A 16,554-nucleotide genomic window follows, 5' to 3' on the forward strand; every position below is an offset into this window, starting at 1 on the left:
GACAATAGTGGAGATCCATAAAGCCCGCTAGCGGCTTCCCAGGCTACTCTTAAACAGACTAGCACAATGAATTATGAGCTGGGTCTTGTCATCCATCAGAGAGTATTGACTTTAGTTTAGCAGAAATGTAGGATTCTTTTTGCTTACCTTCTGAGATGCTTGAAGAGGCATTGCATTGTGTCGTGATTCGGTTTTGGCAAATGCTTGATTAAGTCTTTTATCAAATTCACTCGGTGCTTGTAGTCTGAGCATTCTGGAACAGAGGGAAAAATTTAAAACCATTAATTTCATTGCATATGTAGAAACACAGCATTTACATTGTCCTGATAAGGGTTGCAAATGAAGGGTATATTACTGGAAACTTTCTAAGTTTACCAGTAAACTATCAAAATGTTGGTAACTTTCAAGGATTTTATGTAATTTATCACAATACATCTAGTGGCCCTTTTGGGTACTTCAGATTATCACAAGTGTCTGTAATTATCTCTGGCCCACTTTGTGGCCTTATCACATGTAAAATATATAAAATAATCAAACAAGATCATTTTCAAATAAAAAATAGAATGACAAAGCTGTAAAAAATGATCCTAAATATAAACCATCAATTTAGTGAATACCTTCGGTGCTTAATATGAGGGTTTCTGCATGAAATAGCTTTTATTTATTTATTTACTTAATGTCAATATGTCTTTGTTGTAAATGTTTCAGAGCCAAACTAGTGGCAGTTGTAAAAACAAAGTCAATAGTTGGAAGAGTTCATTGAAAATAATTCCATTGTTGATTCTATGCTTTTTTCATTAATAGGACTATTTTCTCTTGAACCATATGATTTATCCAATAGAAACTCATGGACAATATATACAAAGATATAAAAATATTATACTGTATATGAATACATTTATTAAATGACCAAAGTTACCATAGATTTCCATAAATTACCTTAGATTCCGGTAACTTTGGTAAATTACCATAGCTTTGCAACCCTAATCCTTAATCTTAATAAATTTTTGTGAATTCAAATGATAAGGGTGCCATCTTGTGGATACATTTAAAACAACACACATTTGGAATCACCCAAACCAAGTGGTAAATTCAGCATATGAAGTCAATTATGTCTTAATAGGCATTGTCTTTAGGCAAACCATCAAACCTTGATTTTACCATTATAAATAGTGGCTCAGTAGACAGGCATATAATGTATACGTCATAGAATTAGGAATTAGAATAGGAATTCAGAATTTAATAGGATCTCTATGGTATATGTGTTGCACAGTACAGTGTTTGTTATACAGCACAGTGAAGTCTAACAGTGTAGTCAAGTGTGTTACTACTCACTGATGGCATTGATAAAGTCGTTGAAAGAGTCGTAGGTGAAAAGGGGCTCAGGCAGCTCTCTGAATAACATCTTCAGGGCTCCTGTAGTCACGTGGATGTCTTCCCACTTACTGTCATCCAGCTCTACCTTCTCATCTGGAACACACACAAATAAGGTTCTCTTTTAGTACTATTCCATTTGTTCCATGGACAATTCCACTGGTTCCAAAAGAAAACCAAAACTATTTTTGCCCTACCGTGATTGACAGCAAAGCGCAGCTTCTGTATCACAGCTAGGTTCCCACTCACTCTGTATATCCCATCTATACTCAGACCTGCAGAAGAGAGGACAGGGTCAGAGACACAAAGACAAGAGGACAGAGACAGAGGAGGGGGAAAGAGAAAGATACAGAGACAGCATTATAACTCATTCAGTACACATCATGGAAACAAAATGGCTAATTTTAAAATGCAGAAAGAGGGAACAGAAACAGAGAGGTCATACCTGTGTTTTCCACGTGGTCGATGCACATGGTGACAAAAGTGGGCACCGAAGTGTTCTCCCTCTGACACAGGCTGCTGAGGCTGCAGCCAAACACCTGGTCTGTGGCACAACACAAAGCAAGAGAAGTATATTTTAAATAACAAATAAAGAGAGAGACAGGCATGTCAAATGTCACCTTTATAGGAACTGGCTTGCAGTGAGGCCATCCATACCTTTAATGTAGCCCTTGTCTCTGACGGCCTGGTAGGTGGGTCGGCGGGTCAGGAACTTCTTCAGCTTTACTCTGGTCTTCTTCTGGTCCGAGGAGTCCATACTCACAGACGTCTTCATCGCTGAAACCATATGGAGGAAAATTACTAAACAGGTACTAAGAGGGCATTTGGTGACAAAACCTTTTTAGATCACTGACACGCAAACAAACACGCGAACATTCTCACACGCACGCACGCACACACACGCAAGCGCGCCAGTGTTAATTCAGATTTAGTCTAGTCTTTGTCATTTTGACCAAAATATCATTAAGTCGTAGTCACATTTTTTTTGTCATTTCAATAATGATTTAGTCTAGATATTTTCAAAATTATAAAAACAGTGACCCATTTTAGTCAACTAAATGTCCTTTCATTTTAATCCCATTTCAGTCACATCACATTTGTATTGGTTCATTAACTTATAGTAAACATAAATCACTGACTTCCATGTGCACAAACATACATAGCCTGGTCCTACCAACATATGTTTCTATTCTCTTCCCCAAAGCAGAAACATTTTAAACATACAGTATCAGTCAAACGTTTGGACACCTGCTCATTCAAGGGTTTTTATTTATTTTACAATTTTCTACATTGTGGAATTATAGTGAAGACTTCAAAACTATGAAATAACACATATGGAATCATGTAGTAACCAAAAAAAGTGTTAAATCAAAATATATTTTAGATTCTTCAAAGTAGCCACCCTTTGCCTTGATGACAGTTTTGCACACTCATGGCATTCTCTCAGCCAGCTTGACCTGGAATGCTTTTCCAACAGTCTTGAAGGAGTTCCCACATATGCTGAGCACTTGTTGGCTGCTTTCCCTTCACTCTGCGGTCCAACTCATCCCAAACCATCTCAACTGGGTTGAGGTCGGGTGATTGTGGAGGCCAGGTCATCAGATGCAGCAGTCCATCACTCTTCTTCTTGGTCAAATTACACAGCCTGGAGGTGTGTTGGGTCATTGTCATGTTGAAAAACAAATGCGTCTCTGCGTCTCACAAAGACATGGCGGTTGGAACCAAAAATCTCAAATTTGCACTCATCAGACGGAAGGACAGATTTCCACTGGTCTAATGTCCATTGCTCTAACGTCAAAGTCTCCTCTTGTTATTGGTGTCCTTTAGTAGTGGTTTCTTTGCAGCAATTCGACCATGAAGGCCTAATTCACACAGTCTCCTCTGAACAGTTGATGTTGAGATGTGTCTGTTAAACTCTGAAGAATTTATTTGGGCTGCAATTTCTGAGGCTGGTAACTCTAATGAATTTATCCTCTGCAGCAGAGGTAACTTTGGGTCTTCCTTTCCTGTGGCGGTCCTCATGAGAGTCAGTTTCATCCTAGCGCTTGATGGTTTTTGCCACTGCACTTGAAGAAACTTTACAAGTTCTTGAAATGTTCCATATTGACTAATCTTCATGTCTTGAAGTAATGATGGATTGTCGTTCTCTTCGCTTATTTGAGCTGTTCTTGCCATAATATGGACTTGGTCTTTTACCAAATAGGGCTATCTTCTGTATACCACCCCTACCTTGTCACAACACAACTGATTGGTTCAAACACATTAAGAAGGAAATAAATTACACAAATTAACTTTTATCAAGGGACACTTGCTAATTGAAATGCATTCCCGGTGACTACCTCATGAAGCTGGTTGAGAGAATACCAAGAGTGTGCAAAGCTGTAATCAAGGCAAAGGTTGGCTACTTTGAAGAATCTCAAACATATCTTTTGATTTGTTTAACACTTTTTTTGGTTACTACATGATTCCAGATGTGTTATTTCATAGTTTTGAGAAAGAAAAACCCTGGAATGAGTAGGTGAGTCCAAACTTTTGACTGGTACTGCATATAAGAATAATATTATATAAGAATTATTTGTCCATGCAAATTCCTAAATCAGCCTACACAGATATTGCACATTACATACAAAACAAACAGACACACACAATCAGAGAGAGAGACTAGATGGTGCCGCAAAGTATTGGCAAAGTAGTATGGGTTGCACCTCCATCACTTGGTCACGTCATTGCCATTGTTATCAATGTTCCACAGATGCCGCAGCCACATTGATGTCCAAAAGTAGAACAGGGGCTAATGACTGTTTCGCCCAGTGATGTAGTCGAGTCACTAAATCTTGATTCCCCTGCGCTCGAGTCCAAGTCAGAATCACCAATGCTCAAGTCACGAATCGAGTCACGAGTCCCAATTTCTGAAGTCCGCGTCCTAGTGCTCTAGTCCTGGTCCAAGTGCTCAAGTCTGATTCACTGGGTCCACATTAACTCAAAATAAAGTTATTTACCCAGATATAGCATAGTAGCAAGAGGAATTTAGTCAATACATTTTTTGCCATCTCTTTTCCTTTCTTTCTGTGCCACCAAATGTTTGCATATAGGCTACTGGTAATGTTACCATGGCCCCATTCAGTTAAAAAACATTCTTGAACGTTGCAGATAGAAATTCCATGAATAGAGCCAACATTATTCCTTATTCAACATATCAGAGAGGCATGTTTGTTCTACATAGCCTATTTCTTTCTTGCTGAACGCGCCCCAGGTTGTTAGCTTTTGGTAGCTAATGAGGTAACATGACTGAACAAGGTGTAGCCTAAACAATGGTTAACGGTCAGGTCCGCAAGTAGCCTAGTTTTAGAACGGCCTGTGATATGCTTTATGAATGTAAAATCCGCCAATGCACGATAGAAAGAAAAAACCTTAGCGCCATGGGTCATGTCTTTGCAACGATAGCCTAAGGGCTAGAATCAAGCCATTTTCTCTGAGGAAAAGAGGGAGAAGTGGGAATTGAAGTGGGAAAAGTGGGAGGGTTGAGTGAGACTACAAATTCAAAGACAGCCAACTTTTCCAGAGCCTAATCAAGGGAGAGAAAACATAGCTAGACTGTTGTTTTACTATTAAACTCAATGCTGCTATTGTTTTTAATTTTGTTAAGCATCTTGTGTTTCTTAACCAGGCACAGGGTAGCTACAGTGGGGCAAAAAAGTATTTAGTCAGCCACCAATTGTGCAAGTTCTCCCACTTAAAAAGATGAGAGATGTCTGTAATTTTCATCATAGGTACACGTCAACTATGACAGACAAAATGAGAAAAAAAAATCCAGAAAATCACATTGTAGGATTTTTTATGAATTTATTTGCAAATTATGGTGGAAAATAAGTATTTGGTCACCTACAAACAAGCAAGATTTCTGGCTCTCACAGACCTGTAACTTCTTCTTTAACCTGTTGGGGCTAGGGGGCAGTATTTTCACGGCTGGATAAAAAAACGTACCCGATTTAATCTGGTTACTAATCCTACCCAGTAACTAGAATATGCATATACTTATTATATATGGATAGAAAACACCCTAAAGTTTCTAAAACTGTTTGAATGGTGTCTGTGAGTATAACAGAACTCATTTGGCAGGCAAAACCCTGAGACATTTTCTGACAGGAAGTGGATACCTGATGTGTTGAATTACCTTTAAGCCTATGCCATTGAAACACACAGGGGTTGATTAATGTTTTGGCACTTCCTATGGCTTCCACTAGATGTCACCAGCCTTTACAAAGTGTTTTGAGTCTTTTACTGTGAGATCTGACCGAACAAGAGCCATGGAACGGTGATGGCCGATTAGACTCTGGCGCGCGAGTTCATGTTGGGTACCCTCGTTCCAATACGTTATAAAAGAGAATGCATTCGTCCACCTTGAATATTATTCATGTTCTGGTTAAAAAAGGCACTAATGATTTATGCTATACAACGTTTGACATGTTTGAACGAACGTAAATATATTTTTCCCCCTCGTTCATGACGAGAAGTCCGGCTGGCTTAGATCATGTGCTAACAACGGAGCTTTTTGGATATAAATGATGAGCTTTTTTGAACAAAACTACATTCGTTATGGACCTGGGATTCCTGGAAGTGACATCTGATGAAGAGAATCAAAGGTAATGGATTATTTACATAGTATTTTCGATTTTAGATCTCTCCAACATGGCCGTTTGTCTGTATAGCAAAGCATATTTTTCTGGGCGCAGTGCTCAGATTATTGCAAAGTGTGATTTCCCAGTAAGGTTATTTTTAAATCTGGCAAGTTGATTGCGTTCAAGAGATGTAAATCTATAATTCTTTAAATGACAATATAATATTTTACCAATGTTTTCTAATTTTAATTATTTAATTTGTGGTGCTGACTTGACTGCCGGTTATTGGAGGGAAACGACTTCCTCAACATCAATGCCATAGTAAAACGCTGTTTTTGGATATAAATATGAACTTGATAGAACTAAAAATGCATGCATTGTCTAACATAATGTCCTAGGAGTGTCATCTGATGGAGATTGTAAAAGGTTAGTGCATCATTTTAGCTGGTTTTATGGTTTTGGTGACCCTGTCTTTGAATTGACAAAATATTACACACAGCTATTGTCAATGTACTCTCCTAACATAATCTAACTTTATGCTTTCGCCGTAAAACCTTTTTGAAATCGGACAACGTGGTTAGATTAAGGAGATGTTTATCTTTCAAAGGGTGTAAGATAGTTGTATGTTTGAAAAATTTGAATTTTGACATTTATTTGGTTTCAAATTTGCCGCTCTTGAAATGCACCTGCTGTTGATAGGGTGCACCACGGGTGGCACGCTAGCGTCCCACATAGCCCCAAGAAGTTAAGAGGCTCCTCTGTCCTCCACTCGTTACCTGTATTAATGGCACCTGTTTGAACTTGTTATGAGTATAAAAGACACCTGTCCACAACCTCAAACAGTCACACTCCAAACTCCACTATGGCCAAGACCAAAGAGCTGTCAAACGACACCAGAAACAAAATTGTAGACCTGCACCAGGCTGGGAAGACTGAATCTGCAATAGGTAAGCAGCTTGGTTTGAAGAAATCAACTGTGGGAGCAATTATTAGGAAATGGAAGACATACAAGACCACTGATAATCTCCCTCGATCTGGGGCTCCATGCAAGATATCACCCCGTGGGGTCAAAATGATCACAAGAACGGTGAGCAAAAATCCCAGAAGCACACGGGGAGACCTAGTGAATGACCTGCAGAGAGCTGGGACCAAAGTAACAAAGCCTACCATCAGTAACACACTATGCCGCCAGCGACTCAAATCCTGCAGTGCCAGACGTGTCCCCCTGCTTAAGCCAGTACATGTCCAGGCCCGTCTGAAGTTTGCTAGAGAGCATTTGGATGATCCAGAAGAGGATTGGGAGAATGTCATATGGTCAGATGAAACCAAAATATAACTTTTTGGTAAAAACTCAACTCATCGTGTTTGGAGGACAAAGAATGCTGAGTTGCATCCAAAGAACACCATACCTACTGTGAAGCATGGGGGTGGAAACATCATGCTTTGGTGCTGTTTTTCTGCAAAGGGACCAGGACGACTGATCCGTGTAAAGGAAAGAATGAATGGGGCCATGTATCGTGAGATTTTGAGTGAAAACCTCCTTCCATCAGCAAGGGCATTGAAGATGAAACGTGGCTGGGTCTTTCAGCATGACAATGATCCCAAACACACCGCCCGGACAACGAAGGAGTGGCTTCGTAAGAAGCATTTCAAGGTCCTGGAGTGGCCTAGCCAGTCTCCAGATCTCAACCCCATAGAAAATCTTTGGAGGGAGTTGAAAGTCCGTGTTGCCCAGCGACAGCCCCAAAACATCACTGCTCTAGAGGAGATCTGCATGGAGGAATGGGCCAAAATACTAGCAACAGTGTGTGAAAACCTTGTGAAGACTAACAGAAAACGTTTGACCTGTGTCATTGCCAACAAAGGGTATATAACAAAGTATTGAGATAAACTTTTGTTATTGACCAAATACTTATTTTCCACCATAATTTGCAAATAAATTCATAAAAAATCCTATAATGTGATTTTCTGGATTTTTTTTCTCATTTTGTCTGTCGTAGTTGACGTGTACCAATGATGAAAATTACAGGCCTCTCTCATCTTTTTAAGTGGGAGAACTTGCACAATTGGTGGCTGACTAAATACTTTTTTGCTCCACTGTAACTAGAAGGCTGGTAGTGACTGGTTAGCTACAGGGAAGCAAGAGTTGCCTGCGCAATGTGTATCATCTGAGGCGGAGCCGGTCTGCCCACACTCATCGGTTGCTCCCCCGCAACTCACCAGCTGTGATGTGTCCTTCCCAACGCTGAACAGAATTACGCTGCACATCTATGCTGCTAATATTAATTGTGCTTATCAATGAAAAGCTCTCACTCGCTCTAAAAACTATTGTCCAGTCCATTTAGTAGTCAGAGGTAATTTTGTCTCATCTCGTTTTAGTCAACAGAAATGAAAATACATTTTTGTTTGGTTATAGTACTTTCTGGGTCTATTTTGCCACTGAAAAATTCGGAATATTTCAGTCACTTTTTGTTGACAAAACTAACACTGACGCGTGAGCGCCACACACACAGTGTATTTAGTCAAGGAACCTCTGTTTTTCTTGGAGTCTCTGTGGTCTTTCTCCTTGTCTTGTTTTTCTGCACCGGGGGACTCAGGCATGTCCTCCTCTAAGGCTTCATCTGACTCCCATGCCTGTCCACACACACAAACACCACAAGTTATTCAAATCAGCCTGGATCACCTTTGCCGTGAAAGGGAGTGGTACTGAACAGATTACAGATAAATGCATACATTTCAGAAGCCTCTCGTTGTGGATGTTGACAAACCTGACTTGTACTTTACAGAGGTGTGGTACCGTAACTACTATGACGAGAACTGAGAAGATAGATAGGCTGAGAAGAGCGGTCCACTCACATGTGTACTGATGGTGTCTGTCAGGACTCGGTACCAGTCGTTGATGACGCTGTCGATCTCTGATTGGATCAGCAGCTCCGTCCCCTGACGGGTCTTCAGCTCAATGACGTGCTTCTTGCTGGACTTATCCTTCGAGGCCCAATCAACTGACCCCCCTCTGAGATCCACAGTGAATTCCGGCTTCGACTGGTTACCCCCAAACTTCTACAAGGAAATCAACATTCAGACAATCAATCAGATGAGAGCTGGTTTTCCAGCTCAAGGACAGTAATATTGGTAAATCTTTCATGAGTACTTTCCCACCGTTATTATTACAAGTTGCATTAAAAACAACAAAAGCAGTGTTAAGTTACAAGTTACTGTGTTATAGTTATGCATCAGTTATTAAGTGCTAGGTTTACTTGAAGATAAACACAGATGATCATATTCACACCACTGTGTTAAAAGCTGGATATTTAGTACCGTATTATTGTAAAGTTAAATTGTTATCACATTTTATCACATATTTTAAAGCACTGTATGCATTTTTACACCACCTTTTTACACCACCATGTTTACACCACCTTTATCTAAGAAACAGCTCCTCTATTTTCTTTTTCAAATATTGTTTTAAAAATAGAAACTCAATCATGTATTCTTCATTCTTTGGAACACTCTTTTAGTTTTTACAAACATCCCCTCTCAGGCAAACTGGGGAAATCAATCAAGACGATTCAATCTTCAAATCATGATATCAGGAAAAATAATCCAGAGGGAGCGCATGCCTGAAACTCAAAGTTCCCTCCCACCCCCTTGATCACCCAATCAGATGAGGTTATGAGCAGCAGGCAGGGGATAGGACAATGTGAGTATGATGGACAGGCAGAGGGACAAATGGGAGACATGCACAGGGACAGAGGAGACATACAGTGGCAGCCTTGGAACGCTCATGGACAGAGTGGACATAGGAGACAGCTGGGCGAGGCTTGACCGAACGCTTCCAGTTGGCCAGCAGAGTGAGCAGCAGCTCAGGGATGGAGCCACTACGGTAGTAGGACTTTTGATGAGGAGAGGAAAGAGGAGAGGAGAGGAGGAAGGAGAGGTAAGAGGGAGGGAAGGATGGCAAATGAGAAATAAAGAGTCACAGACTGATGAAAGAGCAAATAGGAAGAGGTATGGTGTACTACTACTAAATGGAGATAGACAGCCAGCCAGGTAGTTCTTAGGCACTACAACTATCACCCTCCTTTTGAGGTAAAAATAATCCTTCAGGTTATTGGAAAAGTAAGGGAGGCAATTAGCCCAAATTTATTTATTGTTTAATCCAAAAATGTACTTCAACTGTACAAACTCTGCCACATTCTGTCACCCAAGATGGTTCCTAACAAGGCGGCTGATGAGGTACGTACCCAGCTGGTGCCACTCCCCTGTCCTTTAGCGAAGAGCAGTGAGGAGCCCTGTAGCACCGTCCACGACGATGTCCAGTTCTTTCTGTTTGAACCATTTCACAACACAACAATTTATCAACCATCAACCACTTCACAACACAACCCTTTATTAACCATCAACCAAGTCAGAACACAACTATTTATCAACCACGTCCCAACACAACCATTTATCAACCATCAGTCTGTCCATTATTTCAACAAAGAATCAATAAAAAAATTAAATTTATTGTCTTGTTTGTATGATTCTGTATTATCCTCTAATTTCCTCATAAGGGAATGATAACATTCTCTAATCTACAAGATCTTTATAATGCATCTTCTCTACCTGACTTTTTTGCCATTCTCAGTTATTTTGGTGACGTTGAGGACTCCACACTTCTCAGAGGGCTGTGGAGAGAGATAGACAGGAGACAAACACAGTCAGACCCAGGTAGTACAAACACACCACACACATACTGCAAAATCGAAGCAAGCCTAAATATCGTATGTTATATTAATTCACTTAAAATGTTGTTTTTTCATACCAAGCTAATTTATCTAATGTCATTGGCAGATCATTTTGCTTATTTTAACATAACATATTTAGTAAAAGTAATTTATCTTATTTCAAGATATTTTTTGTCTTAAGGTAAAATATCTTGAAATAAGAATAAAATAAATGTATTAACAATTTTTGTAGGTAAATATATATAGATTTTGTATTTATTTAACTAGGCAAGTCAGTTAGAACTTAAGAACAAACTCTTATTTACAATGACGGCCTACGCCGGCCAAACCCAGACAACGCTGGGTCAATTGTGCGCCGCCCAATCTGCTCAATCACGGCCGGATGTGATACAGCCTGGATTTGAACCAGGGACTGTTGTGACACCTCTTGCACTGAGATGCCGTGCCTTAGACCGCTGCGCCACCTGGGAGCCCAAATCTGCCAATATCTGCCAATGACGTTAAATAATTTAGCTGGTTTTTTTTTTTAAAGACTAATATACGCACACACACAAATTATAATAATAATAATTTTAAGTAAATTATCACTCAATATAAGATATTTAGGCTTACTTACATTTAACTTTTTGCAGTGCACACACACACACACACACACAAGAGGTCAACCGATTAATCAGAATGGCCGATTAATTAGGGCCGATTTCAAGTTTTCATAACAATCGGTAATCGGTATTTTTGGCCACCGATTTGCCACCTTTATTTAACTAGACAAGTCAGATTAAGAACACATTCTTATTTTCAATGACGGCCTAGGAATGGGGGTTAACTGCCTTGTTCAGGGGGGATTCGTTTTTGCAACCTTCGGTTACTAGTCCAACGCTCTAACCACCTGCCTTACATTGCACTCCACGAGGAGCCTGCATGGCAGGCTATCTGTTACGCGAGGGCAGCAAGAAGCCAAGGTAAGTTGCTAGCTAGCATTAAACTGATCTTATAAAAAACGATCAATCTTAACATAATCACTAGTTAACTACACATGGTTGATGATATTACTAGTTTATCTAACGTGTCCTGCGTTGCAGATAATCGATGCGGTGCCTGTTAATTTCTCATTGAGTCACAGCCTACTTCGACAAACGGGTGTTGATTTAACAAGTGCATTTGCGAAAAAAGCAATGTCGTTGCAACAATATACCTAACCATAAACATCAATGCCTTTCTTTAAAATCAATACACAAGTATATATTTTTAAAGCTGCATATTTAGTTAATATTGCTGTGTTTATTATATTATAATTAAGTCTATGATTTGATAGAGCAGTCTGACTGAGCGGTGGTAGGCACCAGCAGGCTCGTAATCATTCATTCAAACAGCACTTTCGTGCGTTTTGCCAGCAGCCATTCGCTGTGCATCAAGCATTGCGCTGTTTATGACTTCAACCCGGGTGGGTATAATTTGTGGAACGTTCCAACAGGAATCTATTCCGAAAACTTAGTAAATAACAATGTTGCCAAAAAACAACACATACAAAGTTGTATAGCGGCAGAATAAGATACCTGGTAGGGAGTGGTCTATTTCATTGCGTTTTTCACTCATCATGTTTATTCAGAAAAATGTCTGTCGTCACTCTGGTTGCATATGGACAAACATTAAAAATAAACTACGTGGTGAGTTGATGCCTATTCGGCAGCTAGTTAGCTAGGTTTGTATGCGTTGCTACTTTGTATAAGTTGTTGGTTGGCAACCCTTTACTTTAGGTTTTTTGGAACAGATTCCTGTTGGAACGTTCCACAAATTATACCCACCCCTTCAAGCCTATCAACTCCCAAGATGAGGCTGGTGTAACCGATGTGAAATGGCTAGCTAGTTAGCAGGTGGGCGCTAATAGCGTTTCAAACGTCACTCGCTCTGAGACTTGGAGTAGTTGTTCCCCTTCCTCTACATGGGTAACGCTGCTTCGAGGGTGGCTGTTGTCGATGTGTTCCTGGTTCAAGCCCAGGTAGGAGCGAGGAGAGGGACGGAAGCTATACTGTTACACTGGCTATACTAAAGTGCCTATAAGAACATCCAATAGTCAAAGGTGTATGAAATACAAATCGTATAGAGAGAAATAGTCCTATAATTCCTATAATAACTACAACCTAAAACTTCTTACCTGGGAATATTGAAGACTCATGTTAAAAGGAACCACCAGCTTTCATATGTTCCCATGTTCTGAGCAAGGTACTTAAACGTTAGCTTTCTTACATGGCACATATTGCACTTTTACTTTCTTCTCCAACACTTTGTTTTGCATTATTTAAACGAAATTGAACATGTTTCATTATTTATTTGAGGCTAAATTGATTTTATTGATGTATTATATTAAGTTGAAATAAGTGTTCATTCAGTATTGTTGTAATTGTCATTATTACAATTAAATAAATAAAATGTAAAAATATATATATTTTTAAAATGTTATTTTATTTATTTATTTTAATCGGCATCGGCTTTTTTTTGGGTCCTCCAATAATCGGTATCGGCGTTGAAAAATCATAATCGGTCGACATCTGACACACACACACACACACACACACACACACACACACACACACACACACACACACACACAGCAGGGGAGAGGAAAAACAGCCAGTGGCGGGTGAGATACAGAAAAAGAATAACAATATAATAAGGCTCGTGCCTTGAGCACACACTAACACAAACATACACTGAGTGTACAAAACATTAGGAACACCTTCCTCATATTGAGTTGCAGCCCCTTTTGTCATCAGAACATCCTCAATTCGTTGGGGCATGGACTCTACAAGGTGTCGATAGCGTTCCACAGTTGTGTCAAATTAACTGGATGTCCTTTAGGTAGTGGACCATTCTTGATACACAAGGGAAACTGTTGAGCGTGAAAAACCCAGCAGCGTTGCCGTTCTTGGCACACTCAAACTGGTGCAGCTGGCACCTACTACCATACCCCATTCAAAGGCACTTCAATCTTTTGTCTTGCCCATTCACCCTCTGAATGGCACACATACACAATCCATGTCTCAATTGTCTCCTACCCTTCATCTACACTGATTGAAGTGGATTTAACAAGTGACATCAATAAGGGACCATCGCTTTCACTGGATTCACCTGGTCAGTCTGTGTCATGGAAAGAGCGGGTGTTCCTAATGTTTAGTACACTCAGTGTATGTACTCACACACACAAAAAGTGCAAGAGGAAATGGGGTAGGGAAAGGGGTGACATACGTCGTTCCTTGTACCGGCAGTAGAGGGTGGTATGACACAGACACAAACTACTGATTCAAACAGTCTGCGATCAGTGGTCCCACAAGGTGAAAGACATTACCCTAACAGAGAAACATTCACCATAAACTAAACTATTGGACAGTAGAATGGACTTTGGCTATGGTAGCAGATAGGAGAAACAGAAAGGACACATGCAGGAGGGAAAGAAAGATAGATGCAGAGGATAGAGGATGATGGGTAAAAGCAATGCATAGAGAGAGAGGCGATGGATGTTGCATGTTGTGGAGCGAAAGCTTGGGAATACTGACGATTGAGGGGTGCTTGGGAGATGAGGGGCAGGAGTCAAAGTCAGGAGAACTCGGCTTGGGGACTGTAGGCCCACACTCCTACACAATGATACAGACAAAATGATAAAGAACAAGGTCAGCATGATGATGATGGAAACTAGAGAAGATAAGCGGAAGATTATGGTTAGATGTATGGTTAGTTAGTCAGGAAGAGAAAATTAATCAAGGATCTGGAGCAGAAATCCTTCATAGTACTTCGGTACTTAAGGCGGGGTATCTGACTTCAAATTGACAATGGATTTCTAACTAGTTATGCCAATACAACTACTGTAGGTTATTGTGAAGTGGTCATGTCAACTAATAAGAGGTTTGTTTGTTTAAAGGCTTTGTTGCACTTTCAGATAATAGTCCAAGGTATTCTCTAAAATATTTGGTTTGACACACACAGACGGAGAACAACAGCGCATATTTGATTGAGTAAGGGAAATTGAATTGTGTGAGAACCTCATACTCTGCATTTCTGATTTAAATCAGCAATAGGTAGGTATCTGATCGTTTCTGCTCTGGATTGGTGGAGGCGGGGTAAGGGGGGAGGCGTGAGAGCGGGGGATACTAACTTTACAGCGGAAAAGAGAGTGACAAACTCTCCCCATGTGATGGCCAGAGCCAAAGTGCCTGAGTTTTTTAAAAGAGAACTTTAACAGAAATAAGTTCAAATACTAAGGCTGCATCTGATTCACTTATCCAGGTACAATTGAATCAATGGACTAGTCCCAAAGAGAATGCTTTGAACGCATGGTTTAGCCCACATCGCGTGTGACTGGGATTTGTCAATGAGAGGAGTAGCTAGTGGATTACCTCGTATGACTCTTATCCTCTTCACACCCACACAGCATGAATATAACTCACTGAGACCCAAGCAAGGCCAAGAGCATGCGAAGGGACAACATACTGGCCAGACTGACCACCTGTTGTGCTGACCAGACAAACTACTGACCAGATGGCTAAGATAGGGTCCAAGAACACTCTTACAGAGCAGCGTCAAACTTATTTACAGCATCAAAACAAGTGGTAACTGGTGACAACCAGGGTTGGTGTCAGTTCCATTCAATTCAGTCAATTAATTGAAAAGCATTGGAATTTCAGTTTACTTCTGTAATTGACTAAATTAAAATGGAATTGACCTGAACCCTAGTGGTGAAAGGAGTAAACACTGCCTGCATGTAAACAGAGTTGCCGATATATCTGGAATGTAGGATACACACAGACAGAGCATGTGGTCTTACAGTACCTTGTCGTTGAGGTCTAGTACGTAGGTGCTGTGTCTCCACTTGGTCAGGACAATGGGGTCTGACTGTTTCCTCTCCAGGCTACGACTCTTGGGGGGATCATCTGGCTGAGGGGACACATTGTACTGGATGGAGGGAGGGTGAGAGAAAGGGAATGAGAAAAAGTGAGCGAAGGGGAGGGCAGTGAAGAAAGTCAGAGGAGGGGAGAGAGAAAGAGGGTGGGCGAGGGTGACAGAAAGAGGTCCAGGTTTAACTCGTTATCCACTGATAACAACACCAACAGAGTAAAAGTCCTAGAAGAGGCGTGGCTTGGCATGTATCCAGTATCTCTTCTTCATACCGCTCCTCTGATGGCCCAGCGTATCATCAGTCACCCATCAGTAGGACCCCATTCAGAGAGAAGGAGCCCCCCACTGGTGTCTACTTCCAGGGTTGCTAAAGGATACCACCACACCCAGCCTATCTACGTGTCTGTCTGCCTGCATCTCTGCGTGTGTCCACTCAGCCCGCCGGTTGGCCAACCAAATGAAAGCTAATGCCTATTCTCTACCCGTCTGATCTCCGCTTAACCAACAAGATTACAGGAGAGAAACTAGCCACTAAGTCACTTTCAGGTACATTAGGGCACAACCTCTGCTCCGTCAATGGACTACAGGTGTCCAGACCAGTTAAGGTGAAAAGACAGAGACTGATGACTAGATCACAGAGGAGGAAATAGACTGACGCACCAAGAAGTGTGCTACAAGGTAGTGGTGTCATACGAGGCAAAACCAAAATCAAGGAAGAATCTCAATTGCATAGTCCTAGTGTCCTCTCTCCTCACCACTTTCTCAAAACCCATCAAATGAGAAAGCCAGAGGTCCCTCCCCTCTGGCCTTCTCCTCCAATGGGTTTTGAGAACGAGGCGAGAAGAAAGGACGCGAGGAGTACGCAATTGAGATTCTCCCCAATTGGATGATCTCTAGTAGAAGTAATTCTGGGAAGAATCCTCACTTACACTTGAGTACAA

At 40.8% G+C, this 16,554-nt stretch overlaps 1 protein-coding gene across 7 annotated transcripts in view; it reads right to left on the reverse strand.

The window, feature by feature from the left end:
- Positions 1-16,554, reverse strand: part of LOC106590041 (rho GTPase-activating protein 12) — a 129,747-nt gene that overhangs the window by 19,397 nt on the left and 93,796 nt on the right. For 4 of the 7 annotated variants that reach the window (XM_045711030.2, XM_045711029.2, XM_014180538.3 and 1 more), the window contains exons 6-17: positions 15,548-15,670; positions 14,278-14,355; positions 10,602-10,663; positions 10,238-10,319; positions 9,757-9,885; positions 8,850-9,053; positions 8,525-8,627; positions 2,032-2,151; positions 1,820-1,918; positions 1,572-1,649; positions 1,336-1,470; positions 148-253 (exon numbers count right to left, since the gene is read on the reverse strand). In XM_045711030.2, coding sequence (XP_045566986.1) covers positions 148-253; positions 1,336-1,470; positions 1,572-1,649; positions 1,820-1,918; positions 2,032-2,151; positions 8,525-8,627; positions 8,850-9,053; positions 9,757-9,885; positions 10,238-10,319; positions 10,602-10,663; positions 14,278-14,355; positions 15,548-15,670 — 1,319 coding nt within the window. The remainder of the gene's footprint in view (positions 1-147; positions 254-1,335; positions 1,471-1,571; positions 1,650-1,819; positions 1,919-2,031; positions 2,152-8,524; positions 8,628-8,849; positions 9,054-9,756; positions 9,886-10,237; positions 10,320-10,601; positions 10,664-14,277; positions 14,356-15,547; positions 15,671-16,554) is intronic. The other 3 variants (XM_014180539.3, XM_014180540.3, XM_045711031.2) reach the window with 3 other exon arrangements.

The sequence above is a fragment of the Salmo salar genome, chromosome 29, assembly GCF_965601325.2.
Source record: "Salmo salar chromosome 29, fSalSal1, whole genome shotgun sequence".
Classification (NCBI taxonomy): Eukaryota; Metazoa; Chordata; class Actinopteri; order Salmoniformes; family Salmonidae; genus Salmo; species Salmo salar.